Source organism: Leptonychotes weddellii, chromosome 11, assembly GCF_054177405.1.
Source record: "Leptonychotes weddellii isolate Sample4059 chromosome 11, ASM5417740v2, whole genome shotgun sequence".
Lineage (NCBI taxonomy): Eukaryota > Metazoa > Chordata > Mammalia > Carnivora > Phocidae > Leptonychotes > Leptonychotes weddellii.
In genome coordinates, this window is record NC_138379.1 from 50195000 (window position 1) to 50221367 (window position 26368).

At 52.9% G+C, this 26368-nt stretch overlaps 1 protein-coding gene across 1 annotated transcript in view; it reads left to right on the top strand.

Moving 5' to 3' along the window:
* Window positions 1-801: 801 nt before the first annotated feature.
* The window catches only part of MYO7A (myosin VIIA), a 70823-nt gene continuing 45256 nt past the window's right edge, over window positions 802-26368 (top strand). Inside the window, exons 1-4 of the mRNA XM_081797330.1 lie at window positions 802-997; window positions 2943-3006; window positions 17548-17661; window positions 22679-22831. Coding sequence (XP_081653456.1) covers window positions 2989-3006; window positions 17548-17661; window positions 22679-22831 — 285 coding nt within the window. The 5' untranslated portion in view covers window positions 802-997; window positions 2943-2988. The remainder of the gene's footprint in view (window positions 998-2942; window positions 3007-17547; window positions 17662-22678; window positions 22832-26368) is intronic.

Here is a 26368-nt window from a genome sequence, read left to right on the forward strand (position 1 = left end):
GGCAGGAGGTGGAGGCTGGTGACAAGGACATGCCAGGACTCAGCGAAGAGTCCTCAATGTTACTGCCTTTGCCAGAGCCAATAACACTGTGTACTCCTCCCGTTTTGGCCCCACCTCACACTGTTAAATCACAGAATTTCACTTCGACTCATACGTGTCCCTGGTACAGGCAGGGTTGCCCCCAGTCGGTTGGGTTGAGAAAGTTTCCTGGATGATTATGGACCACACCCCCACCCCCACCCCCACCCCCAGAGCAGGGTGTGGGGACAGTGTCGAAGTGAAGAGCTTCAGGGGGCACATCGGAGCGGAGCCTTTGGGAAGTGGGTCTGGGGAGTGGGTCGTGTGTGTACAGGGGCTGGGGAGAAAGGGCCAGAACCTGGGGCTTGCAACCTCTTGCCCGGCCCTGCCGGGTCCTCTCCTCTCAAGAGTGTCAAGCAGGCATTTACAGAGAAGAAAACAGGCTTGGTGGAGGGCAGGCAGGTGCCGAGACTCAGCAAATCGGTGACCGGCCGGGTGGGAGGTGCCCCCCCCCCCCCTGCTGGGAGCAGGGGGCCGTCCTGCGTGTGATGGCAGGCAGCTGGGCGCGGGAGCTTGGGCCTGAGTCCCACTCTGCTCAGCGGCACAGCCGAGGGACCCCAGGGCCCCGGCCTCCCTCCTGAGCTGATGTCACAGCACCCAGATCTCGGAGGCCCCTCTGACTCCGCCTCCTGAGGGAAGGCTCTGGAGTGGGGCGTGGGGAGGGCAGCAGAGGCGCTGGACAGCCGTCCTGCTCGGGAAAGAGAGGGAGAGGCTGAGAGGGAGACCGACGGTCACACAGGGAACAACTGACCGATCCCGACAGACCCCCACAGTGACGAGCCTCGGAGCAAGACAGCGGAAAAGGGGACGTGTGTCTGCAGATTGTCCCAGCCCCGGGACCCCAGGTCTTGAGCCCTTCGTGCAGGGGACAGCCGCCTCCAGGCTGGTGGGCAGCTGAGAGTGGGGAGCTGGGACCCCGGTAAGCATGGGCTGCCGGCTCTCCGGGGCGCTGGGAGAAGGGTTTGCTGGGCGTCCGGGAAGTCACAGACTTGGGCTTCCCGGGAGCCCCTGCCCCCAAGCCATTTGCTTCTGGTCTGGGCCCCCTGCCACATTTGGGGGTCCAGCCACAGCTGCCACTGAATGAAACTGTCTGGAGCCTGGACAGATGGAGGCTTGTAGCCTGGAGAAGGGCAGAGTCAAGGGGCGTGGTGGCCATTGAATGGTCTCTGCCTGGGGCAGGGGAGCAAATGTGCTGGGGACACAATGAGAGAGAGAGACAGAGTTTGAGAGAGAGAGAGAGAAAGAGACTCTTTTGGCCCCTGACACTCTCCCTTGATCTCTTTATCTTTCTTTCTCTCTCTTTGGATAAGTGACTTCCTTCCTCTGTGCTTCAAATTTCCCTTCTGTGAAATGGGAATAGGGTTGTTGTGGGGACAAGGTAAAGTCAGTCATGGACATAGAAGTGTAAATACGGTTTTGTTTTCCCTATTTTCAATTTGAAAAGCAATTAACTTAAACGTGGGCTAGTTCTTATTTTCAGGAAGAAGTTTATCTTGTAGCTTTTTCCTTCTGTGTGCCTGTTAAATTCCATGCCCCTTCCACCCTCCAGAGCCCTGAAAGGCCCGGCTCTGCCCCTGCTCTTGAGGCTCACCCTGGTGCAGGAGGCCGGGGCAGCCACTGGGCACCCTGCTCAGCCTCGGCTCCCCACAGCAGCCGCCTGCCAGCCCTGTTGAATTGCCTGCCCCACCAGGCGGGCTGGGTGCCGGTCTCCAGAAGAACTGCACGCCTGCTGTGCTCTGGAGCTCCAGGGCAGGGGTCAGGGCTCGGGTGTCAGGCAGTGTCCTGGACAGAGGATCAAATGCCCCAGTGCCTCTGAATGGGCCTTGTGAAAAATTGATGCTCACCCTGGGGGGCAGAAGGGCCTCCCACCATAGCCTATGGGCTGGGGCTGCCTTGGATCACCATGCTTGGTCCCACAGTTCCTTCCTGAGCAATCTCTGGGCCTGGCCCTAAACTGTGTGAGGTAGAGGCCGAGCCCACCCCCTGCCCTGGATTAATTCCCCAACTTTGGGGGGACAGAGGTGGGGACAGACCCTGACCTGACAACATAATGCACATAGTCAGGGCTGGATAGACAGAAACATCAGGGCTCTTGTCAGCCTAGGGGTGGTCAGGGAAGGCTTCCTGGAGGAGGTACTGAACTGAACCATGAAGAATAGATGGGAATTTACTAGTCAGAATTCCAGGTGGAGGGGTCCGTGTACGCAGAGGCCAGGAGCTATGAAAAGGCCTGGCATGTTTTAGGAGTGAGTGCTGAGGATAACCCAAGTGTCAGGGAGGGGTTAGGGAAAAGGCAGTGAGAAGTAAGACTAAGGCATCAGTAGGAGCCACATGGTACTGGAGCCCCCATCCTGAAAGCAGTGGGTGCTCTGGGGAAGGGTTTTAGGCAGAGCATTCCGTGAGCAGGTCATGCTCGCCTGTGACCCTCCCTTGGGCCTGGCTCCTCCTGTCACCCAAACTCCTGGGGCGGCCCTGAGTTGGAAGGCCAGAAATCAAGTCCCGGTCCTGAACTTGCCCTGCCCTGCGGTGTGACTTTGGCAAGTCTTGGTCCCTCTCTGTCTTGGTCTCTCCCGTATGTCCCGGGCAGGGGGCTAGACATGCTACTTCCTAGGAGCCCTTTAGAAATCTCTGAATGACCGTAACCAAGGGAAGAGCTCAGCTGCTCTGGGCAGTAGAGCTGGTGACGGCGGCTGAGGCTTAGGTCACGCAGGCTGGGCTGTGGCCAGAGGGAGAGAAGCCAGGGAGGGAGGGTTCCCCAGAGGGAGGAGTGGCTGAGGCTTTGGAGAGCCCAGGTGACCCCAGCCAGGCTCCCAGCTGCTGGGGCCGGCCTGCTCAGAGGCTTCACATGGTCTCTCCCCCCACAGAACTGTATCTGGCCAGGCAGGAGGCACGAGCATCTGACGAAGGACAATGGTGATTCTTCAGCAGGTGAGTGCTCCCCGCACCCCACTGGTCTTCATCTGTCTGTGCCAGGAAGAACCCTGTTGCGTGGCTCATCCCGCCCCATCCCACATTCTCTCATCCCTATGGTTAAACCATAGGACACCCTCCCCAATACTTTCTTTTAGAAGCCACCTATCTATGCTTCAAAACCTAGCGGCGAAACTTTCCCTGCTCTCGAAGGCCCAGTCTAGAACTGCTCCCTCTGATGTGTCTGCTGGGGCCTTCCCTTCTCAATACACTCACCCCACTGGGTAGAACTTATTTCTTTACATAATCTCTGACTCCCCAGGCATTCCAGGAAGTAGAACAGCAGGTGCAAAGGCCCGAATGTGGGAAAGCCTTTGGGGACAGGGCATAGGAAGTTGGTCAGTCTAGTGAAGCCAGACCAGGAAGGGCCTTGAGCCTGACGGGAACAGAGAGTGGGGGATGACCTGCTTGGATCTGGGGTAATATGGGAAAGGTGCTGGCCTCTAGCCCCCCTTTCTTCCCAGGGCCGCAGTGGCCCCTGACCCTCAGCCCTTCCCTGTGATCAGCCTGAGGCTCTAATGAGCTCCTGGTCTCCAGAGCCAGGAATGTGGGCCCTGAGCCAGGTCAGCTTGGCACCAAGCCCTCGGGCTGGTGGGAGTGTGTGCCATGGGGGCTTGGCCAGCAGCTTCACATCCTCCAGGCCCATCAGAGGCCAGTGGGCAGCCTTGTTCTGCAGCTGTGTGTGTGTGTGTCTGTGAGAGAGAGAGCGAGAGCGAGAGAAGGCAGGCTTCAGGCAGGGCAGGATCAGAATGGACAGTCTTCCATCCCAGGCCTGGAGGAGACGCCCGCTAGAGCCCGTTGGCTTGACAGCCCGTTCAAAGCCCTAGCAGAGACGGCCAGAGCCAACAAGAGAAGGAAAGTCGCTATCATTGAACATTTGCTGTGTGCCAGGGCCTCGGCTGCTGGCACGGCTGGGTGGGTGGGGGCATTCATAGCCCCCAGAGGGGCAGCCTGGGCCGCCCAGAGCCTCCAAGGGGTTCCCCCCAGGAAGCCTGTGAGGCAGGCCTTCGGCTGACTGTGCTTCTCCGTCATGTGCCCTCTCTGAACGCTGGTCCACCTCACCCCGTGGGCAGGCTCTGCTGGGAGAGAGTGTCCACAGGGAAACGCAGATTCCGCCCACCCCTCACCCAGAAAGTACCTTTCTATTACTGCTTTGCTCCTGAGAAAGGGCCCAGCTCTGGGGAGCCAGCCAGCTATTCAGCTCTGCAGGCCGAGCCCACACACCCGGGCTCCAGCTTGGGCTCCATTTTTGGTGAACAGGCAGATTTGGGCATGTTTTTCAGCTTTCCTGAGCCTCTGTTTCCTCACCTATAAAATGAGGGGGGAAAACCCCTCTCTCCTGGGCTTGTTGTTGTGAAGATAAAATGCCCTGAAGGTTCAGTCAAGGTGCTCTTGCTTTTACCTGCCTCTTGAGCCCGCCTCTCTCCTCCCTCCCTCCTGCTTCTCCTTCCTGCCCTGAAAGCCCTGGGTTCTCGGACACATCCCGCCCCGAGCACTTCGCTTCCCATTTTCCTGGCCACCCTCTCCTCAGGCCTTGAGGTGGCCACTATTCCCTTGGGAAACCTCCCTGCTCTGCCCACGGTGGAGTCGGCGTGCCAGAAGCTGCCTCCCCTCCAGCCACGTTCTCACTCATCCACCCAGCAGCCTGGCACTGAGCCCCTTCTCTGTACCAGGCTGGGCACAAAGGATGCAGAGATAAATTGCTCCCTGTCCTGGAGTAGTTACCAGACTAAGGTGGGAGGTGGCTTGAATGAAACGGTCGTGGCAGGAGTCCTGGGGTGGAGTGGGGTGGCACAGAGCCTGGGGGTCGGGGGAGCTTCCGCCCTGCCTGTGGTGGGGGGTGGAGGTTGCCGGGATTGTGCTGAGGGTGTTGCAGGAGCTCCTCCTGTACAGATGGGGGATTGAGGTCTCCGGAGGAGGAATTGGCCCAGGTTACAAGGCCAGCCGGTGCTTGCAAGAACCCACAGATCTGGGGCGCACATGACCCGCTTTAAGGACCTCAGGGAGGGCTGCTGTGTTTCTGTATGATATGATTTCCGGCTCCGTGGTGGACCCAGGGGAGGGACTGAATGTACTTTGCCCGGATTCAGGAGCACAGGGAGGTTTGAAGATAAATTTGTGGGCTGTTGATAACATCAATTGAATTGACCCTTTTATTAAAATGTCCTTCTTTGTCTCTTAGAACAATGTTATAATGCTCTCAAGTCTACTTTGTCTGATATTCTAGCCACCCCAGCTCTTTTTTGGTTATTATTTGCATGGAATATATTTTTCTATCTTTTCACTTTCAGTCCATCTGTGTCTTTGGATCTAAAGTGAGTCTCCTGTAGTTGGCCAATAGTTAGATTCTGGGTTTTTGTTGTTGTTGTTGTTGTTTTCCCTTAACCTATTCGGCCAACCTCTACCTTTTAACTGGAGAGCTCAATGCATTTCCATATAAAGACTTCTGCCATCTTGCTATGTTTTCCTAAATGTCTTTCCACCCTCCCCCCACAAATTCCTCTATTACTGCCTTCTTTTGTGTTTGATTGATCTTTTCCCCAGTGTATTCTTTTGATTCCCTTATCATTTATATATATATATGTATGCATATATATATATGTATGCGCATATATATATATATAGTGGTTACCCTGGGTTTACAATTAATATCTTACATTTAAAACAATCTAGTGGGAGTTAATACCAACTTAGCTTTGATGACCCATAAAAAATGCTATTTTTGTGCAGCTATCCCTCTCCCTTTTATATTGTGATTGTCAGAAATTACCTCTTTATACATGGTGTGCCCATTAACATAGATTCATAGTTATTGCTTTATGCATTTGCCTTTTATCTTTAAGATTTTATTTATTTGAGAGAGAGCAAGCAAGCACGAGTGGGGACAAGGGGCAGAGGGAGAGGGAGAAAGACTTCCTGCTGAGCAGGGAGCCCGGTGACATGGGGCTTGATCGCCGGACCCTGGGATTACAACCTGAGCCTAAGGCAGACGCTTAACCGACTGAGCCACCCAGGCGCCCCTGCATTTGCCTTTTAAATCATATTTAAAAAAAAAAGAGGAGTTACAAACCAAAGTAACAATCATGCTGGCTTTTATTTTTGCCTGTGTAAATATGCTTTTGGTAAAATTACCTTTATCAGAGTTCTTTATTTCTTTGTATGGCTTTAGATTACTGTCTAGTGCCCTTTAATTTCAGCCTGAAAGACTACTTTTAGCATTTCTTGTAGGCAGGTCTACTAGTGACAAAATCCCTCAGCTTTCATTTATCTGAGAATGTCTTAGTTTTTTGTCATTTCTGAAGGATGGTTTTGCCAGATACTGCATTCTTCTTTTAAATTTTAATTCCAGTGTAATTAGCATAGTGTTATATTAGTTTCAGATGTGCAATATAGTGATTCAACAGTTCCATAAGTTACTCAGTGCTCATCAAAATAAGTATACTCTTAATCCCCATCACCTGTTTCACCCACCCCTCCCCCTCCCCGTTTTTTCTTTATAGTTAAGAGTCTGTTTCTTGATTTGTCTCTTTTTTTCCCTTTCGTTCATCTGTTTTGTTTCTTAAATTCCACATGACTGAAATCATACAGTATTTTTCTTTCTCTGACTGACTTATTTCGCTTAGCATTATACTCTCTAGATTCATCCATGTTGTTGCAAATGGCAAGATTTCCTTCCTTTTCATGGCTGAGTAATATTCCATTGTGTGTGTATATACCACATCTTCTTTATCCACTCATCTGTTGATGGACACTTAGGCTGCTTCCATAGTTTGGCCATTGTAAATAATACTGCAATAAACATAGGGGTGCATGTAGCCCTTTGAATTAGTGTTTTTGTATTCTTTGTGTAAATACCCAGTAGTGTGATTACTGGATCATAGGGTAGTTCTGTTTTTAACTTTTTGTGGAACCTCCATACTGTTTTCAACAGTGGCTGCACCAATTTGCATTCCCACCAACAGTTCACGAGGGTTCCTTTTTCTCCACTTCCTGGCCAACAGCTGCTGTTTCTTATTCATCATTCTGACAGGTGTGAGGTGGTATCTCACTGTGGCTTTGATTTGTATTTCCCTGATGATGAGTGATGTTGAGCATCTTTTCATGTGTCTGTTGGCCATCTGTGGGTCTTCTTTAGACAAATGTCTGTTCATGTCTTCTGTGCATTTTTAAATTGGATTATTTGTTTTTTTTGTGTGTGTGTTGAGTTGTATCAGTTCTTTATATATTTTGGATACTAACCCTTTACTGGATATGTCATTTGCAAATATCTTCTTCCATTCAGTAGGTTGTCTTTTAGTTTTGTTGGTTGTTGCCAGATATTTAATTCTGGTCTGATTTTTTTTTTCCCCTTTCAGTATTTTAAACATATCCTCTCACTGCCTTCTGGCCTCCATGATTTCTGATGAGAAATCAGCTATTAATCATATTGAAGATGCTTTGTATACGAGTCTCTCTTTACTTTGTCTTTTGATAGTTTGATTTTAATGTGTCTCAATGTGGATCTTTTTTCCCCTTTGCTGTGCAGAAGCTTTTTATTTTGATGAAGTCTCAATAGTTTACTTTTGCTTTTTTACTTTTTTACTTTTACCTTGCCTCAGGAGCCTAGGAAGATGTTGCTACAACTGATGTCAGAGAAATTACTGCTTGGGTTCTCTTCTAGGATTTTTGTGGTTTCAGGTCTTACATTTAGGTTCTTTTTTTTTTTTTAAAGATTTTATTTATTTGAGAGACAGAGAGAGCAAGAGTGCGCACAAGTGGGGGTAGGGGCAGAGGGAGAAGCAGACTCCCCTCTGAGCAGGGAGCCCGAATAGGGGCTCAAAAGCAGGACCCCAGGATCACGACCTAAGCCCAAGGCAGCCGCTTAATCAACTGAGCCATGCAGTCACCCCATTACATTTAGATTCTTAATCCGTTTTGAGTTTATTTTTGTGTGTCGTGTAAGAAAGTGGTCCAGTTTCATTCATTTACATGTAGCTGTCTAGTTTTCCCAATACCATTTGTTCAAGAGACCATCTTTTTCCCATTTCATATTCTTTCTGCCTTTGTCAAAGATTAATTGACCATATAATTATGGGTTTATTTCTGGACTTTCTATTCTGTTTTATTGATCTATGTGTCTATTTTTGTGCCACTACCGTACTGTTTTGGTCACTGCAGCTTTGTAATATAATTTAAAGTCTGGAATTATGATGCCTGCAGTTTTGTTTTTCTTTTTCAAAATTGCTTTGGCTAGTGGGATCTTTTGTGGTTCCAGACAAATTTTAGGATTGTTTGTTCTAGCTCTGTGAAAAATGCTATTGGTATTTTGATAGGGATTACATCAAATGTGTAGATTGCTTTGGATAATATATTTTAACAGTATTTGTTCTTTCAATCCATGAACATGGAATATCTTTCCATTTCTTTGCATTGTCTTTAATTTCTTTCATCAGTGTTTTATAGTTTTCAGAGCACAGACCTTTCACCTCCTTGGTTAAGTTTGTTCTTAGGTATTTTATTATTTTGGGTGCAATTGTAAATGGGATTTTTTTTTTCTTAATTTCTCTTTCTGCTGCTTCATTATTGGTGTATAGAAATGCAATGGATTTCTGTATATTGATTTTTGTATCCTGTGACCTTACTGAATTCATTTATCAGTTTTAGTAGTTTTTTGGTGGAGTCTTTGGGGTTTTCTATATATAGTATCATGTCATCTGCAAATTGTGATAATTTTACTTCTTCCTTACCAATTTGGATGCCTTTTATTTTGTTATTTTTGTTGTCTGATTGTTATGGCTAAGACTGTTGTCTGATGTTATGGCTAAGACTCAATGTGGATCTTTTTGAGTTCATCCTACTTGGAATTTATTGAGCTATTTGGATATGAAGATTTGTATCTTTCATCAAGTTTGGGAAGTTTCTGACCATTATTTCTTCAAATATCCTTTCTGCCCCTTTCTCTTCTCTTCTCCTTTGGGATTTCCCTTATGCATATGTTGGTCCACTTGATGTCCCATAGGTTTCTTAGGTTCTGCTCACTTTTCCTAATTCGTTTTTTTTTTTTCCTTCCTATTCCTCAGACTAGATAATCTCAATTAACCTATCTTCAAGTTTGCTGATTTTTCTTTCTGCCTGTTCAAATTTGCTATTGAATGCCTCTAGTGAATTTTTCATATTGGTTATTGTATTTTCCAACTCATAACATTCTATTTGATCACTTGTAATAATTTCTATCCTTTTATTTGTACTATTTGGTGAGATGTTCTGGTTTCCTTCCATTCTTTGACTATATTTAAGGTAGTTGATAAAAATCTTTGTCTATAAAGTCCAATGTCCAATGTCTGAGCTTCCTCAGGGGAAGTTTCTATTAATTTCTTTTTACCTATGAATGGGCCATACTTGTTTCTTTGCATGCCTCATAATTTTTTGTTGAAAACTGGACTTTTTTTTAAACTGGACATTAAATATAATATGATAACTCTGGATAGCTCTCTCTCTCTCTGGTTTGTTGTTGTTGCTTCTTGTGAGTTGTAGTTTTGTTTAGTGACATTTCTAAACTATCTTTATGAAGACTGTCTTCTTTGCTGTGTGTGGTCACTGAACTTTTGAAAACCCCTAGAACCAAAAACAAAACAAAAAAACTCTAAGTCCTGCAGCTGGGCTCTGTGTGTGTGTGTGTGTGTGTGTGTGTGTGTGTGTGTTGGGGCATGCTTTCAATGCTCAGGCCATTTACAACCCTGCCTTAGCCTTCACTTCCTGTCTACATGGAGCTTGAGGGCCAGTTGAAGGTGAGCGCTTAGGGTGTTCTTGGGCTTTTTCTGAACATTCTTCCATTCCTGGGCATTTATGAGGTTTTCTAGATTCCCTAGTATATGCAGGAGCTTTTCAAAACCCATATTCTCCTGGCTTTCCTCCAGGCTTTTGGAGTGTCTATTGTTTTTCCAGCTGATTATTTTTTTCCCCAGATGGCAGTGGGTAGTTCATCTGTCTTTGAATGCTTTTGACCAGAGCCCTCCCTAGCTGCTCCTCCACCCTGGGGGAGTTCCAAGTTAGGGAAATAAAGGCAAGCCCTTTCTATTATTCCCTAAAGGATATTCCCTTTAGCTTCCCTAAAGGGAAGCTTCCAGACAGGTTAAAACAACCATAATTCTTTGTTAAAAGGTCTGTTCTGCTTCTGGCCCCAAGAATCCACACCAGGGACGTGCGCCTACATCTTCAAGATTGCCACAAGACAGGGTGTGGGGGGGTAGGTTAAAACACCACAAAGCTCTCCTGCTGGGGTTCAATCACCTTTCTCTTTATTAAATGTTCCATTGGTTACTATAAATATTTGATTATTTTCTAGAGTTCTGGTACAGGTGATTTTGACAGTTTTTGCCATATTTTTTAGTGTTTCTGTAAAGGGATGAGTTCTTGAGTTTCCTTCTTTGTCTTCCTTGACATCCCTTGCTCATGACAGTTGGCACAGTTACTAAATGAAAGCTTTTTGTCCCAACTCAGTATGTATCCTTGGGCAAGTCTCTTCACCCCCTCTGAACCTCAGTCTCCCCATCTGGCCAGAATTGGACTGGATGGTGGTGGGGTGGGGTGAGGGCAGTACCATGAGTTTGTGTGAGGCACCAATGAAGTACAGAAAAGAAGCAGTGGGGTGCGTGTGTGTGTGTGTGTGTGTGTGGAGAACAGGTGGCACGTGGCTCTGTGGAGCCCTGGTGGCTGGGTGGGGGCAGAGAAGAAGATAGTGGGGTGAAGCATTCCTGGTAGAGGGCTCACAGAAGCAAAGGTGAAGAGAGGGAGACTCTGTCCTGTGTGTTCAAGGCAGCAAAGGATGAGGCTGGAGCAGCAGTGAGCCCTGGTTCTGGGGGAGGATGTGGTGACGCCAGAGTGGGTCACAGGGGCATGAGACTTGCCACCCAGACCTGGGGTGCTTGCTGGCCACAGGGAAGGGGCCTCTTCCCAGGCTTTGGCTCCGGGTGGCCTGGGTGCATGGGGTTGAGCAGTGGGTCTCGGTCAGTACTTGCCCGGGTCTCCCTGAGAGGGCCTGTCTCCATCCACCAGACCTGTTTTACCATCTCTTCCTTCCTACCTCTGCTTCTCTGTGCTTTGCTGTTCTCTCTTCGGGAGTGCCCTTCCCTCTCCTGTCTGCCGAAAATAATCACAATATCCAGGTGTCGCCCCTAACATGACTTGCTCAGTTAACACTAACCAACACTCACAGGGCCATTTGTCCTAACAGGCACGGATCTGAGTGAGTTACACACGTAAACCTGTTTAATCCTCTCAGGCAACCCCTGCGGTACTGTTATCTTGTCATCCCACAGATGCGGAAACAAAGGCACAGGCAGGTTGAGGAGCTTGCCCAAGCTTACACAGCTTGAGTGACCTAGCAGGATTAAACCTAAGCTGTCTGGGTCCCGAGTCCAACGGCTTAGTGGCCATGCTGTCCTGTCTCTCCAGGACTAATCCATCCCTCATCTGGTGGTACTGGCCTCTCTGGGTCTGGGTCTGTGCATCCCCAGGCTGGGAGCTCTGAGGATGGTGTCCCCTAAACTTTAGTCTGAGCCTGTGAAGGTTGGTCACAGGTCTGGTTAAATGGACAAATGGAAGGATGCCTGGAAGCCCACCCCCAGCACCTTCCTCTGTTCCCATGGACACCCGTGGGTGGGTGGGTGGGTGGGCAGGGGTGGGTGTGCTTATTCTGTGCTTGGCTGGGAGAAGGACCCCTCCCGAGAGCAGGGTCCCTGAGAAGGCACAGGAAGTAGGTGGGAATGGCTGTGGGTCAGTCGGCTGGTGCCAGGTAGCAGAGTGCTGGGTCCCTGAGGCTGGGATAGGGGGTTGGGGTGGAAGGAAGCCCAGGTCCAGTGGGGCAGCTCTGAGTTCTGTGTGAGGCATCACTGTCTCCTTCCTACCATTCCCCCTACTTCCCATAGTGGTTGGCTTGTTTTTGTGGGACCAATTAGGCCTCCAGGATTCCAGACAATGCCAAGAGCCAAATATGGAAACAATAGGCCTTGAAGAGAGAAGAAAGTGAGGGAGAGGGGAAGAAGAAAACCTAAGTAGGGAGAGGGGAGAAGAGAGTGGGAGGAGAGTCACAGGGCCTGTGCATTCTGGATAGGATGATGGCCACTGTGGCCCATGGCCCAGCGTGGACCCAAGCCAGGTGCCCAGTCCTGCGTGGCTGCCCGGACACAGGAGCCCAGCTTGTTGTCCACTGTCCTGGAGAACCAGAGGGCACCCTCCCCCAGGCCTCCGTGCTTCCTCTGCATGCTGGAGATTACCAGCTGGCTAGCCTCAAGGCTGGATGAGGAGGACCAGACATGGACTGTTCAGAAACTTCCTCGCTCCAGTTTCCCCGAGCCCCTGAAGATGTTTACCTGCTATGGCTTTCTAGAGGTAGCAGGGAGCTAGAAGGGTCTTTCAGGCACCTTCCCTTCAGTCTCAAAAATTGCATCAAGTTTATTGCGTTCCCCTTCATAGCATCCCCAGGTTTCTTTCCATAGAAAACACACAGATTTTTCTCCAAAACTGCAGTCCAGGTGAGGTTCCAGGTGCCTGGTTTGCGCTGAGGCCCGCAGCTCGGTTCCCGGGGACCCGCAAACTGTGGTCCGGCTGAAGCCGGCCGGGGATCCCCACGATCAGGTGGTGGGGGTCCCGCGCAGATGGGAGAGGGCCAGGGCAGCGCCGGCGCCCCCTCCCCGGTCCGCCCGCGGGCGTCACCTAAGCCGCCGTTGCCATGGGCCCGCGGCAGATGGCCGGGTTTAGGGTTCCCCGGCGGCGGCGCGCATGGGATTAAGTGAATTAGGGAGCCCGAGCCCTGCCGCCGCCGGAGCCGCCGCCAGACCTTCCGTGCCATGGAGCCCTCTGCCGACCCCGCCGACCCCGCCGAGGTCCGCGCCAAGCAGCGAGTCAAGTGGGCGCTGGTGCGCAGCCTGAACCACTCGTTGAAGAGTTATGCGGTCCTGCCGGTGAGGCCTGCGCGGGGTGGGGGAGGGCACCCCGGGAAGCCCGCCGCAGGCCTCCGTTTCCCCGCCTGGAGGGAACTGGGCGGGTGGTGGTCGCAGAGCACTAGGGTGCACGCGGACAGGGCCCTCTGGTGGGGCGTACCATCCCGATTCCCAGCGTGAACTTGGCCCCGGCTGCCCCTCCTTGTGCGTGGAGCTTTTGCGTTCACCCAAGGTGGATGGGCCAGGTCCCAGAAGGGGCTTCCCCAGTTCTCCGGGGCCCAGAGCAGGGAGCACCTCCAGGTGCTCCAAGGTGACTCGGGAGACACTTCTGGTCTGGCTGGCCCACCGCAGGAGAGCACGGTGGTAGGTCCCCTCTACCACCTAAGGTTAGCAACTGGAGACTTCCGTGCTCACAGGTGCCCTTGGCAAGTTGGTTGGTTCATCTTTCCCACCTGTGAAAATGGGGCTAATAAAACCAGTGTCCCAGAGTGATTATGAGGATGAGAGGGGGAAACAAGTCCTGAGATGGATTCGTTTTCATCCCACAAACAGGGACTGAGCCCTAGCTAGACTCTGCCCCAGAGAAGGGAAGAGGCATAAAGGGCCAAGGCCCTGTTGGAAGTTAGTGTTCATCCCACACTGGGTTGCACACCTGGGAGCGCAGGTGGGTGGACATCAAGGCCAACATGCGTTTGTGGGGTCTCTCACCTTCCTATGCCCTGACTCTGAGTGGGTGAACACTGTGAACACCGAGGCCCAGAGAGACTGAAAGACTTACCCAGAGTCACACAGTGTTAGTGGAAGAACTGGAACCCGAACCAAGATTGCTCTCCTTTTTCAAGATTTTATTTGTCAGAGAGCGAGGGAGCACACACGCACAAACAGGGAGAGCGCAGGCAGAGGAAGAAGCGGGCTCCCTGCTGAGCAAGGAGCCCAATGTGGGACTCGATCCCAGGACCCCAGGATCGATCATGACCTGAGCCGAAGGCAGACAGTTAAGATTTCTTAACTGTGTGTTCACTGTGGGTGTGTCCAGCTTCCCTGGGAGGTTTCCGGGTACTTTTGAGAACTTTTAGATAGATTCATTCTGAGAAATCATCACTCTGGGTCTGGGAGACCCTCTGCTCTAGCCACGCATGTGACAGCAGAGAAGCTGGAACTGGCCCCATGTCACATGGCCATACGGAGGCGTCCATCATGTCACAAATGGGATTTTCAATTCAAGGTGAAGTCTCTAGTGGGGCACCCTTCACAGTGGAATGGTTGCAAATGGGGTCAGATGCGGGCATGAGTGCCTGGAGTCTGGGAATGGGAGGGGCCGGTGGGGTAAGACCTGGGGCCCAGTACTTCTTTCCTCTCCGTCTTCCTGCCCCACAAAAAAGTTTCCTGTTCTTTTCCATCTTCCTTCTCTCACCCAGCCAGGACTCTCAACCCACTCTGTTTTTGGTTCAGACTCTGCCCTGCAGGTGCTCACAGTTTTATCAGTCACCAATTTGATGAGTGGCTATGGCCAGGTTCCTTTGTCTCTTTGGGCCTCAGTTTCCTCATCTGTAAAAATGAAGACTTCCAACCCACCTGTATTCTGATGCCCCAAGAACTTAGCCCGGGACCATGGGAACTTCTCCCCTCGGAAGTTCTCAGGCCTCAGAATTTTCCCTGAGGCCACTTAGCTGCCATTTTAGTATTTTTCCTCAAGTTGAGACCCAGAGCAGAGAAAGAGAGTTAAGTCACTGCCCTCCTCGCGACTGTCCTTGATTAGGAGAGTTCTAGTCACTTTGTTTCTGTAGGCTCTGAGCTCCCTGCTCAGCTGCTCTGAGCACCCAGTTCCTGATCACATGAGGTCTTTAATTTTGGTTATCCTCTGTTCCCTGAGTGGGATGCATTTTCTGTGTGCCAGGCTCTGCGCCGGGTCAGGGGTTATAGGTGACTCAGAGAGACCCTTGCCCTCCAGCTCTGCCCTCCGCTGAGGCTCCCAGCATGCCCTTTGGCCCACAAGCCATGTAAGGCCTAGGGTCCTATCAGTGTTTCCTGTTTTGCTCACAGGACTGGGTTCAGAGAGATGTCAGGAAAGAGCACTGGATTTCAAGTTTGTCAGATTTGGGCTTCATTCCTGGTTTTACTATAAAACAGCTGGGTGAATTTGGGCAGGTTTCTTGACCTCTTTGAGGAGATGAAGTAGAAATAGAACCCTCTGCCTAAGGGCTGTCAGTGAGATAGTGAATCACAGGGAAGCATCTGACTTGCTACCTGGCTCGTTGTGGGTGTATTGGGAGTTAGCATGAAACAATGTCCCGGCCAGCCTGGCCTCCAGCAGTTAGTGTCTGGCTCTGGCTCTGGCTCTTTCTCTCTCATTCTTCCTCACACACCCTCTGTCACATGCTCTGTTTCTTACACAGACACACACACACACACACACTCTCTCTCATCGAGAGACAAATTCTGTTTTTCTGTGTTAGACTCTGTTTGACTCTAGGGAGTCCCAGATGAGACTCAGACCCAGCCCTGTCCTCGGGGGGTGGGGGGGGCTGCATGCTAGTGGTGAGAGGTTGCTCAGATGGTGGTCACTCCGCGTGGTGCTGGCTGAAAGGGGCAAGATCAGGGGCCCTGGAGCCTGGGGGGGGGTGCCCCCATTCTCTACACAGCAGCCAGAGTGAGCTTTTGAAAAGGTAAATTCATCATGGCATTCTCCTGCTTAAAACCTTCCAATGGCTTTTTGTCATACTTAAAAGAAGGTCCAACCTCTGTCCATGGTTACAGGGCCTTGCGTGACCTGGTACCTGCCCGTGGTCGCCCCACGCCCTCCCCTCACGTGGCTGTAGGCACTCTGCCTTTCCCATCTGTTCATGGCTCTGTCCCCAGAGCGGGAACGGGACTGGTCCACAGTGGGTTCTCCATAAATACGTGCTGGATGCCTGAACGGACTCTTCAGCAGTTGGGGAGGAGGAGGGAGAAGGTGGGGAGGTGGGGCGGGGCCGGAAGAGCTGGACAGACGGCCAGGCGTTCTCTCTGTGGAAAGGGGGGCGGGGAAGCCAGCAGGTGGAGACGAGCAGTATGAGCAGGCCGTGTCCGGTGGCCTGTGGCCTGGAACTCCGCGTGGCTGAGGGGTGTGTCAGGAAGCGCAGTTTGGGTTTGGGAGAACAGGGTTACACGGGCCGCCTCACGGGAAGCACAGCGCAGATGCTCGGGAAACACAGGAGTTGTCCCCAGAGGCTCTCCAGTTCTCCCTACGTTTTCTGGGAGAAAGCTTGGGTTTGGAGCCAGCCAGTCTCTGACATGCGTAACCTCCTACGAAGTGGTAGCTGCGGCCGAAAAATAGTTGATTCTGATGGGAACAGGGGGAGGCTGAGGCAGTGAGGAGCTGGCCTTGGGACTCACTGAGCCCACCCCTCAGACACCTGTGGAAACTGAGGCTCAAGTCAGTCAGCGACCTGTCCAAGGCCCAGCCTGGACAAGCCCAGAACCCCGACTCCTGACTTGCCGCCCAGAGTGGTTTCCACGGGGCCGTTCCCATGGGGTGACCTCACTGTCCTCTGTTTTGTCAGCTGTTCTGTTTCTAACTGCCACATGGTAAGTTCTCGTTTTATTAAGATGTCTGTGTTCTCTCACCCTCCGGGGGAATACGCCTGTTAGGATTAGGATACAATCCAACTTTTACCTGCAGGCCAGTGAGCGTCTGCAGTGCTGGGTCTTGCCCAGCCCTGTGAGGGCTGCTGTCGGTTCAGGCATTCTCCACCATCCGTGTGCCTGGGCCCTTCACCGTCCTCTGCAGCGATCGCAGGAACGGATTTGCTCAGTTATTTGCTTTCTGTCTCCTCCCAGCTGGGATGTAGACGCCATGGTCACTGCTGGATCCTCAGCATTTAGATCAATCAGTGCCTTGTATTCAGTAGGTGCTCTGTACGTGTTTGTGGAATGCATCCGTGCTGAAAGCATTTGTTCTAAGTCCATTTCTCTGACTCTGGGTTTGGGGTTTGGCTTCCATGCGCCTTACCGGGTATGTAGTAAGAGCAAGGGACACAGTGTGACACCCTCCCCCTCAAGGTTGGGGCTCTCCCCGCAAGTCAGGAGGCAGTGTGGGGGGGCTCGGATTGCAGGGCCCAGCACAGAGCAGTGTCGCTGCCAGGAGCCCACACCTATGACTCTGAGACTTGCCCCCGGAGGCGATGGAGACTGGGTATCCTGTGGAGATGGCTCCTTTAGGACAGAGGCAAAGTGGTTTGGGTGGCTTGGGTTTCCGCCTGAACCTTGACGGATTTGCTGTCTGTGTATGAGGTGTAGAGCCTTGGGGAGAGCTGGGTGCTGGATAGGCCTGGGTGTGAAGCTGCCCAGCTGTGTGGTCTTGGCTCTCCCCCCTCTCTGAGCCTCTGCTTACCTATCTGTGAAATGGGGGCAGTAAGAGCTGTTACAGAGGAGGGATTGAGGACCTTGGATCAGTGCCAGACTCAGGGCCTGGCACCAGATGGCTTCCAGCTCTTTCTTCCCTCTCCTGTGGTTGGCACAGGAGCTCTGGTGGTAGGAGGGTGGGGGCACAGGATCCCCCTCCCTGCTCACTTGGCCGGGGATTCTCTCTTGCCCACAGGGGGACTATGTCTGGATGGACCTGAGATCTGGGCAGGAGTTCGACGTGCCCATCGGAGCAGTGGTGAAGCTCTGTGACTCGGGGCAGATCCAGGTGGTGGACGATGAAGGCAATGTGAGTAGCCCCCTACCTCCCATGCCCCTGGGCCTTTGGGAAGACCGAGGCTGACAGGTTCCCCAAGGCAGGGACCGGGCAGTAACCTGAGGGGGGTGGAGGCAGTACTCATGCCCCTGCTTCTACCTCTCAGACACCCCGTCTTCCATGGAGCTTTCCCACTGCCCCAGCGAGAGGGTGCCTCCCCTTCTGCCCAGGCTGCTGGGTTCTATTTCCATAAGCACTCAGTGCATTCTGCCTAGTGTTAGGGATGGGTGTGTATGTGGCGGGGGGCAGGGGGCAGCACCAGGCTGGGAGCTCCTCAGGCACAGGGGTGCTTTGAATCAGACAGACTGGATTCAAATCCCATCCTGCCCATGTATTAGTTCTGCAACATTCAAGTCTCCTTCCCTTCCAAGCCTCAGTTTTCTCTTCTGTAAAGTGGGGACCATAGTAACTATCTCATCGGTTTATTGACCCATATGTTGGGGCCCCTGTAGAGAATACCTCAGTAAAGCGAGTTAGACTAAAAATGCCCGTAGTCTTGCTCTATTGGGTTATGGCGTCCTAGGAGTTCATTGCTTACCTTGGCACTGCCCTGGAAATCCATCTAATAGATTAACCCTTTATTTCTTGTGGCCCTGAAGCAGAGGGACACAAGAGGTGTAAGTTGTGTGGGTAGTGGGCATGAGGAGGGACAGAAAAGTATGAGGTCAGGGTCATGCCCTGGAGAGAGCGGGTAGTCTGGAGGAGGGCCCAGAGGGGAAGCACATGTGTCCATAGCAAGGGGACGTGGGGGCGTGGTCCTGGGAACAGAGTCCTAGCTTAGCAGGGACATGAGGGACCCAGGGAGATTCAGTCCCACCATCATTTGCGTTGTGCCTGGTGCTGTACCTAGTGCTGGGGAATACAGAGATAGAACCAAGTTTCTGTCTTAGGGTCCTAGAATGTTGGGGGCAAAAGAGGGTGCAGTGACAGGGAGCAGAGGGCTCCACTGGGGGGCAAGGGCAGGGCTCAGGGGCCTGGAGGTCAGGCTCTGGCCATAGAGGGGGTAGGGGCATCACTGTTGTTCCTACAGCCTTCAGGGCCACCCCCATGGGGTCTGCAAAGCCCTTTGACCCAAGCTCTGTCTTGGGTCCTCACAGCATCCGTGAGAGGCAAATGCTCTGTTCCCCAAGGGGAAGCTGGGACAGGGAGGGACCACCAGGCCTGGTCACACAGCTAGTAAGTGATGGTGCTGGGATTAGCACCCAGGACCTCTGGTCTCTGTGTAGTGTTTCCTTACCCCATATTTCAGTGGCTGCTCTGGCGCTCAGATTCTGTTGAGCCATGCTCTGTCCCCTGGGCTTGAGAACCAAAGTGCCCGCAGGTCCTTCTGGAGGCTCTGTTCTAGGACCTTCTAGGAAGCCTCTGTGAGGTTGCAGCCTGAGAAGGGGGCACGGGTTCAGCTGGCAGCCCAGACAGGCCCACAAACCCGACTGTAGCGCCTAGGGTGGGGCCCCGGGACTCTGCCTGCAGGCTTACGTTTCACCTGGGTCATGTTGCATGTCAGATGGTGTCCTGTAACTGTGTCACTGGATCCCAGAGCTCCCCTCCCCATCCGCTCCCACTAAAGCCCTGGGAGTGGGGGCTGCAGGCAGGGAGGGACATGACTGGGTGGCCGGGAGCAGGTCAGGGTGGCTGGCTTGCTTCAGTGGCATTGGGCCCAGGGCTTCTGGCCTCTTCTCTCAGGGGCTGTCCCACTCTCCTTCCTCCCACCTCCCTATCCCAGCCCTCCAGGCTATTGTCTTTGACCCCTTTGGCTTTCAAGACTCCCTTAACTTGAGGGCAGGGACTAGGCGAGTCACATCTGGTTTCCCTGAGACCCCACAAGGCATCTATCCAGGGAGGGTTCTCTGTGAAGCCTTGCTGAATGAATGAATGAATGAATGAACGATCCTCAAGGGGATCCTAACATTCTGCCTTTGCCCAGGCTGATCCCCTTGCCAAAGGCACCCCTCCCTCCCCTCTTCTACAGAGCATGCAGTTCATGTCTCTCCAAACTCAGCACCAGGCCAGCTCCTCTTTTCCAAAAGTGTCCCCAGTCCCTGGGGTTGGCCATGTTCTCCCTCTCTCTCTCTCCGGCATTCCTTCAGAGCCCTGGTTACACTTTGGTCTATGCTGTAGATGCCTGTGGACATTGGCCTGAGAGGTGCTGACGTCTGTTGGGAGTCCTTCTGTGCAGGAAAGGGGTGGGGAGAGGCTTGGTTCTGCCATGTAACAGGGTGAGCCACTTGATCACTTGAGTGTGACTCCTCATTAAATGGGGACTGGTCATTCTGTTTTGGGATGTTATGAGGAACAAACGAGAACATAGATCTCCTCTGTAAAACCAGAAAGCATTAGAGTAATAATACCCAGCCCTGGTTAAGCAATTACCAGGCACCAGTGCTTTTAGACGTGGTGGGAGTGAAACAAAGGTTGGCCTTTAGTGTCTCAATTAATCCCCTCAAAGTCCCCAAGAAGAAGGGACTGTTACTCTAATTCCCATTGCATAGATGAGGTCATGGAGGCTCAGGGAAGCCAAGTGGTGTGCACAGGGCTACAGGGTGGCGTGGTGGCTGAGCTGCCTCTCACCTCTGTGCTGAATTGCTGGGGGAGGGACTATGGGGACCAGAGGCTGGGGTCGAGGGGGAAGGCAGACAGCCTGCCCAGGCATCCTCTTCCCTCCAGCCCGCACTGGAGCATAGCACTGAGTCCATGAGCAGGGACCAGGCAGAGGGAATTTTCCAACTGGATCAACGTTTATCAAGAAAGAGGATAAAATGGGAGAGAGGAATGTTCCACTCAGGACTGGAAAGTCCAGGCGGGTTCTTTGATCTCCCCATCCGGCCCATTCATGCCTCAGGGAGGGCTGTGTGAGGGCCTGAGCTGGACTCAAGTGCTCCTGGCCCAGAAGGTGCCATGAAATGCCAGGGCAGTTGGAGTTGTGGGCTCTGGCTGGCCCTGTCCCTGCTCCCTCTGAGGGCCTGGTGCAGGCCACCGTCCTACTCTGATCCTGTTTTCTCAGGTGAAGTGAGAGGGCGGGAAAAAGGGACTAGGACTTATGCTTCTAATTCTGAACTGGTCCCCGGTAGCCACCAGCTAGCCATCTGTCCCATCAGATTCCCTGCCACACCATTTGTGTGTGGCCCCTGTCTGAGGCACTGTGGACCAAGGATCTGGAAGACACGGAGTCTAGCCGCCATGAGTCCCCAGCCTTGGGGCACATTGGGAGGTCAGAACCGTGTTCAGGCAATGGCGCCCAGTGTGACCACTGCCTTGCCATGGGAGACCCAGGCAACGTGGGGGCCCAGAGGAGGCCCTGACACATTCCCGTGGTGAAGGTGGGGGGATGGCGCCATGGAGCACGTGAGCGTGGGCAGCATGGTCGGCAAAGGCTTTAGAAACTGGGAAATCTTTGAGCTGGGCCTCAAAGCCTGAGTGGAAAGAAAGTAAAGGGAAGAGCATGAGCAAGGCCACAGAGGTGTTTGGGGAAGTGGAGACCAACCTTCCCTGGCTCGGAAGGACAGGGGACTGCCGGAACGAAGGCCCAAAGTCCCTGTGGCCAAAATCAGGTTGGCCTTTGCATGCCAGGCTGAAGTATGGGGGGAGCAAGGAAGGGCTCCAAGCCCCAGAGTGCTGGATCAGACAGGTGCTTGAAGAAACTCCCAGGGGGGTTGGGACTGCAGGGGAGAGCTGGAGGATAGCTGGAGAACAGCAAGGGCCAGGGGGCCAGGTGAGAGATGGTGGTCTGGATCAGGGTAGGGGCTTGAGGTTGGTGAGGAGGGTACTGCTCAATCAGCAGCAACCCTTCAGAGGGATGATTGAGTAGGACTGGGTGACCAGTTAGATTGGGGATGGGATGAGATGAGGGGCTGGTGCCCCAGATTCTCCTGGAGGAGAAGCAGGTATGGGAGGACATGTCGTGTGTATCACACCTACCCACCAAGTCTTAGGGCCTGAGCTGGGAGGTGGCAGTGGGGTCCCCTTCTCCTCCCCTGTTCCCAAAAGTCAAGCTCCTGTCTGGTCCTGAGGCTCCCAGGGTTCTGGCATTTGGGAACGGGCAGAGGGCCCCAGAGGGCTGTGGGGCTTAGTGAGCTCAGGCTGCGGCCATACCCCAGAGCACAGTTCACTCTCACCTCACTGAGAAGCTAGATCGTGAGAAGGTGCCGGACACCGCCTTGGGGAAGGAAGGAGGGATTTGCAGGTTTGTTGAAAGTGCCAGTGCTATTGGCCAGGAAGCCCCCCCCCCCCGCCCCCCAGCAGAAGATACTGCAGGCGAGAATAGGGGGAGCCATGGGGCAAGCTCTCTCCTAGTTTCCGCATCAGTTCACAAGCATGGAAAGTTCACCCCTGCTCCACGTTCATCAACAAGCCCTGTGACATCTATCTGTGACAGGCCCACTTCCCTCCGTCTCCACCGCTACTGCATGCCTTGGCCGGCCTGAGAGGCTGAGCTTCGGCTGTTCCCTGGGCCTGGACATCCCCTCACATCTTACAGGGATCTCCTTCCCATCATTCGGATCTCTGCTCAAATGTTACCTCTTTGACACCCTAAGGTAGTTCCCTCCCTGGTCTCTAACCCATATGCCTGTCGGTTTATTCTTGGCACTGTCTGAAATTACTTTTTGTGCCTTTGTTTACCAGAGCCTGTATATGAAGTCAAGTCTAATTCCAGTGATTACACTCTCCCCTCCACCTTGCAAAGTGACTGGGGGGACTCTAATTCCCTTTATGAGAAAGCTAAGTGGGACCAAAGTCCCTGCCCTGCCCATCTTTTAGGTCTGTAGAGAGAATTCCCTAAGAGGAGGAGTGGTCCACAGAGAGTGGGGGTGGGCAGCACCATCCTCAGAGACTCAAACCTGATAATGATAGTGTTTGGCCACAGGAGAGGAGGAGGCCCTTACCAGGGTCGCACAGACCCAGGATCCCTGTCCCTCCTGGGCCCTTTGCCCAGCAGAGCACAACTTGGGTCCCAGGAGCCTGGCCTGAGCGTAGCCACGGTGCCTCCCTGCAGGAACACTGGATCTCCCCGCAGAACGCCACGCACATCAAGCCCATGCACCCCACGTCGGTCCATGGCGTGGAGGACATGATTCGCCTGGGAGACCTCAACGAGGCTGGCATCCTGCGCAACCTGCTCATCCGCTACCGGGACCACCTCATCTACGTGAGTGCTGCCCCGCCCACTCGCAGCCCCGCCCACTCGCAGGGGCCCGCTCTCCAGAGGCAACCAGGGACCCACCTGCCCGCAGCAGCTCAGGGTTTGAACCATCCTTTGGACTGCGGCTTGTGTGGTCTGTGATTGGAGAAGGGAGCGGTGTGTACCACGGGTTCATGTGCCTCCCCAGGCCATTGGGTGGATTGGTGAGAGGCTCCGTGTTTTGCCCAGAGATGGGGAACTGCTGCCTCCTCTGGGTTGGCTATGGGGTCGGAGCCTGCCATTCTATTGGTCCTCCAGTGAAGAGAGGATGGGTCGGGAGTCTGTATCCTCAGAAGAGGATGGAGGAGGGAACATGCTCCTTGACTCCACAAACCCTTGATATAAGAACCAGTTGTAATAGGCCACGCTCCATATTCTTACACCTTGAAACTCAACAGGACAAACAGCCTCACTTAGCCAGGACTGAACTGATACCAGGAGGTAGGTTCAGAGACCATCAGAATACAAAGGGACTGTGGAGATTATACCCAAGAGGTTCTCACATGTTTTGGCCTCGGGAACCTTTGATGCTCTTAAAATTATTGAGGACTCCCAAGAGCATTTGTCAATGTAGGCTATATCTGTTGATACTTACCATATTAGAAATTAAAACTAAGACACTTCACAAAATGTATTAATTCATTAAAAACTAACCATAAAAATCTATTATAGGAAAACATTTTTATGAAAAATAACTATGAATATGCCCCCTAAATTAGGAAGAAGAGTGTTATTGTTTTATAATTTTTTGAGATATCTTTAATGTCTGGCTTAATAGAAGAGAGCTAATTCTCCTATCTGCGTCACATCCAGTCTGATGTGAGGTTGTTTGGTTGAAGTGTATGAGGAAAAGCTGGCTGCAGAGATACAGAGGTGGAAAGGAACTTGCAGACTTCTTGAAAGGGACTTCGGGACCCTCAGGGGTCTCTGGACCACACCTTGAGAACTGCTGAGCTAGTCCCATAGTTCCATTTTATAGACAGGGAAACTGAGGCTCCATGAGGTTTAGCCAGGCCCAGAGCTGTGTGCTGGGGTCACCGCATGTCTCTGACCCAGCCCCTCCCTCAAGCAGCTCCGGGTGAAGGAAACCATGGCTGGGGCGCCTGGGGGGCTTAGTGGTTAAGCGTCTGCCTTAGGCTCAGGTCATGATCCCAGGGTCCTGGGATCGAGCCCTGCATCGGGCCCCCTGCTCGGCGGGAAGCCTGCTTCTCCCTCTCCCACTCCCCCTGCTTGTGTTCCCTCTCTCGCTGTGTCTCTCTCTGTCAAATAAATAAAATCTTAAATAAAAAAAAAAAAAAGGAAACCATGGCTGGTGCAACAAAAGGAGAGAGCAGGAGGGAGCCCCTGCTCCCCAGGCAGGGCCCCAGGCAGGCTGGTAGAGAGGGCAAGTGTCGTGAGGAGTGCTTGAGCTAAGTGCAGACAGAGCAGGGTCTGTAGGGGTGAGGCCTCACTCCCAGCTCAGGGGATACAGCATTCGGGAAGGGGTGCTGCGTGGATAGGAGGCTGGAGGCAGGAAAGGGCCTGGCGAGGGAGTGGCACAGTGTCCCTCAGCTTGTCGGGACCCTGAGGAGGAGCCAGGGAGACAGGGCTGGAAGCCCTGCAGTTGTCCCTGAGCAGTCACAGCAAGGAGCTGCTTCAAGGTCAGGGATCCATCCTCTTAGAAGCCCTGAACTGTGGCCACTCCGCTGCTAGGGAGGCCCTCTGCTACTCTCCCCGCTCTGGGACCGTCTGCCACTTCAGGTTCCCAAGGGGAGGCTGTGCCCAGGCCCTTGACATTTGCCCACTGAGTAAGTGGCTTTTACAGCTAATAAAGCCCCTCTCACTCTTTTCTTCACCTGGGGGGCAGGGCAGGGCACAAGTGGAACCTCCAGACGTGAGCAGCCTCACCCAGACAGGAGGATGGGGCTAGAACTTGAGCCCAGGCCAGAGATACCCCAGGAAGATCCACTGGTGTCTGCGCCCCAGTTCTTGGCGGTTCCCTACTCGCTCTTCACCCTAGGTGGCAGGTGGTCACAGAGGGTCCTAGCACACCCTGTGATTGCCGTCCCGGGGCTGGGTGGAGTGTGTCACTTGGGTCTGGAGGTAAATGGGGAGCCTGCCCCTCCCTCCCACCTCCCCCTCAGGGAGGCCGCTGCCAGAGCTGATGTCCTGACCCAGTCTCCTGTCAGGAGGAGCTGAGTAACATGGGAACTGTCCCCACCAGGGAACCCCCCCGACTGTGTCTAGGAATAGCTCAGAGGCATGTCGTTGGTTATTTTGCACAAAGTTTATTGATTCTTGCAGGCAAACTGGTTCCTCACATGTGAGGGACAGTCGGTAGACTGAATCAAAGAACAAAGGCAAACACAGGATTCACAAAGGAGAGGGGAAAAAAAAACTTCAGGAAGAGCAAACCTTGTTTGTGAAATTTGGGGGGCTAGACAGATTAGCTGGCATCTAGCAGAGAAATCAGCTTCATGTCCTAGAGCAGGCTGATTAGGGGAGCAAAGGAAAGAATTCCAGAGATTTATGACTTCTCCAGAAAGCCACAAAATCTGTGCCATTTGCCTCTTTAGAAGTCCTCACCAGTAACCTTTCTGGTGGTCTCTTTTCTAGGTGGGGGAGAGGGGGCAGGGGACAGGGCAGGGCACTAAGTCAAGATGAGGTGCCTACGCGGCCTTCTTGTTCAGGAAGCACCTGGGGGGTCCCCAGCTCAGTTGATCCACGAGCCTGGGATTCTGGGTGTCAGTTGGTCTAGGGAGCCCTTCTGTTCAAGGATTGCCCTGTTCAAGGTTTCAACTTGCTCACTCTCTGATTCTGTGATGGGTGGATGGGATAGGACCAGAGCTTTGAAGAAGCACCGGGCCATTGTCCCACCCAGAAACCATACCTGTCCCTAACCATGGCAACCCCTGGTCACTTCGTGGCTTGGGTTACCCCGGGCACAGCCCCACGTACCCAGGATTTCCTCCGATTACCATGGCCGCTCACAGCCCTGGGCTGGGCAATGCTCTGTCCCTGACTGTCTGCCTTGGGCTTGCCTGCTGCAGCTAGCCTGCCCTAGGAGCCTGCGGGACAGCACCCCAGAGCCACAAATCAGCCCCGGACACCCCCAGTGCGGGGGGGCCCTCAGAGGACACCTAGCGACCCCTGGTTGGGTGGTCTCAGAGGCCAGGGGTCCTCCCTGGGTCCTGCAGGGTGTAAGTAGCAGGGCCGGTGGGGATCCAGTGCTCCCTGACGCTGAACAGGGACTGGAGCCTGAGTATGGGAGGCCTGGGTCCAATCTTGGCAGGTGGCCTTTGGGGAGTCCCTGCTCTTCTCTGGTCTCAGCCTTCCCTCTGGCACAATGGGGAGACTTCCTGGGTGAGCACCTCTGTGGCTCTGAGAAGGTGTGTGTGCCCAGGGATATGTCTTGGTCTCCATGGCTTGCTAAGGGAGAGGCCCCAGGGCTGGCAGGCCTGGAAGCTTCCTGGCAGAGGTGGAGCCGTTCCTGTCACATCCCCCGCAGTGTGTCTCTGGCTCCGG